This window comes from Muscardinus avellanarius, assembly GCF_963383645.1.
Source record: "Muscardinus avellanarius genome assembly, chromosome: 1".
Taxonomy (NCBI): Eukaryota; Metazoa; Chordata; class Mammalia; order Rodentia; family Gliridae; genus Muscardinus; species Muscardinus avellanarius.
The window spans coordinates 223,253,334-223,255,126 of NC_137786.1; the positions used below are offsets into that span (position 1 = coordinate 223,253,334).

A 1,793-nucleotide genomic window follows, 5' to 3' on the forward strand; every position below is an offset into this window, starting at 1 on the left:
TCTTCTCTACTCAACACAAAACCTTTTTTTTTTTTTTTACAGAAAAACTTGTAGGAAACTATTACTTTCTGTGAACTTTATTTTTCTCACCTGTATCATAAGGAACTGGACCTGCAGTAAACAGTTAATAAATAGAAGCCTTCATTTTAAAATCAGATCTTCATTCCAATTCCAGTGGGCTTCCAAAGTCACAAATAAAATCTACTAATTTTAGCCAGGCATGGTGGCGCACGCTTGTAATCCCCGCGCTTGGGAGGCAGAGACAGGAGGATCCCGCAGGTTCGAAGCCAGCGCGCGCGCTGTCTTAAGAGACCCTGTTTCCAAATAAAAATGTAAAAATAGGTCTGGGAGTGTAGCCCGGAGGTAGAAGGGCTTCCAGGAACCCCAGTACCACCAAAAAAAAAATCTACTAATTTTAGAAAGTACAAAATAAATGTCCACAGGACTCAATTGACACGCTGTTTTTCTAAGTCATGTCTTTTTCCTTTTAATGATAATCAGGATTTCCCCTTTGTGGACATGGAGGTTGGAAATCGCACTGTCCTGACTGAATTCATATTGCTGGGCATCTCCACAGACCCCCGCTGGCAGCCCATCCTATTTGGAATATTTCTGATGCTCTATTTGGCAACCATGTCAGGAAACATGACCCTGGTCATCTTAATCCGGATTGATTCCCGGCTGCATACACCTATGTACTTTTTCATTGGCAGTCTGTCCTTCTTGGATTTCTGGTACACCTCTGTGTATACCCCTAAAATCCTGGCCAACTGTGTTTCAGAAGACAAGCGCATTTCCTTGGCTGGATGTGGGGCGCAGTTTTTCTTCTCCTGCCTGGCAGCTTACACTGAGTGCTATCTCCTGGCAGCCATGGCCTACGACCGCCACGTGGCCATTTGTAACCCGCTGCTTTATTCAAGCACAATGTCCACTTCTCTCTGCACTGGGCTAGTGGCCAGCTCCTATATAGGAGGGATTTTGAATGCCATCGCCCACACAGCTAACACTTTCCGGTTGAGTTTCTGTGGTAACAATGTCATTAACCACTTTCTTTGTGATGTACTACCATTGGTAAAAATGTCCTGTACAGACACCCGGGTCTACGTGCAAATCCTTTCCAGTTTGGTGGGCTTCACAGTCCTCTCCTGCCTGCTGGCTATCCTCATTTCTTATTGCAACATCCTCCTGGCTATCCTGAGGATCCGCTCAGCCTCAGGAAGGCGCAAGGCATTCTCCACCTGTGCCTCCCACCTGGTCTCTGTCACGCTCTTCTATGGATCCCTGCTCTTTGTATATTCAAGGCCCAGTTCTAGCTACTCGCTGGACAGAGACAAAGTAGCCGCCCTGTTCTACACCATCATCAACCCGTTGCTCAACCCTCTCATCTACAGCGTGAGAAACAAAGATGTCAAAGAGGCCTTTAGAAAAGCCATACTGAGCATACGACCACAAGCATGAAGGCCATTTTTTATGCTTCTACTGGGATTAACAAATGTGATAAATACAGAGCTGTTAGCTTCCCCACATAGTCACCCAGTGGAACTAAACACTTATGGAGTCTAGTAATTCCTAGTGGGGTATTTGTTAGTTTGTTGGATTTTGTTTCACTTAAGTTGTTATCTACCCTCTCAAGTTCACAGTGTGTGAGCTCAGGGAGAGTACTATGGGATGCTCAATCTCATTTAGGTTGATAGAGCACTTTTGATAGATATCCTTCACTATGAATTTACAAAGTACTTTTTTCTGTAAATCTAAACAATTCTTAGACACTTAGATATTCTATAATGTAGCAG

At 44.2% G+C, this 1,793-nt stretch overlaps 1 protein-coding gene across 1 annotated transcript; it reads left to right on the top strand.

Annotated features, from left to right (window-relative positions):
• Window positions 1–519: 519 nt before the first annotated feature.
• Window positions 520–1,458, top strand: LOC308260073 (olfactory receptor 9G4-like; the record flags this gene model as incomplete). Its single annotated transcript, XM_080691406.1, has 1 exon — window positions 520–1,458. One exon carries the CDS (start codon window positions 520–522, stop codon window positions 1,456–1,458), a length of 939 nt encoding a protein of 312 aa, XP_080547532.1.
• Between the last annotated feature and the right edge of the window lie 335 nt (window positions 1,459–1,793).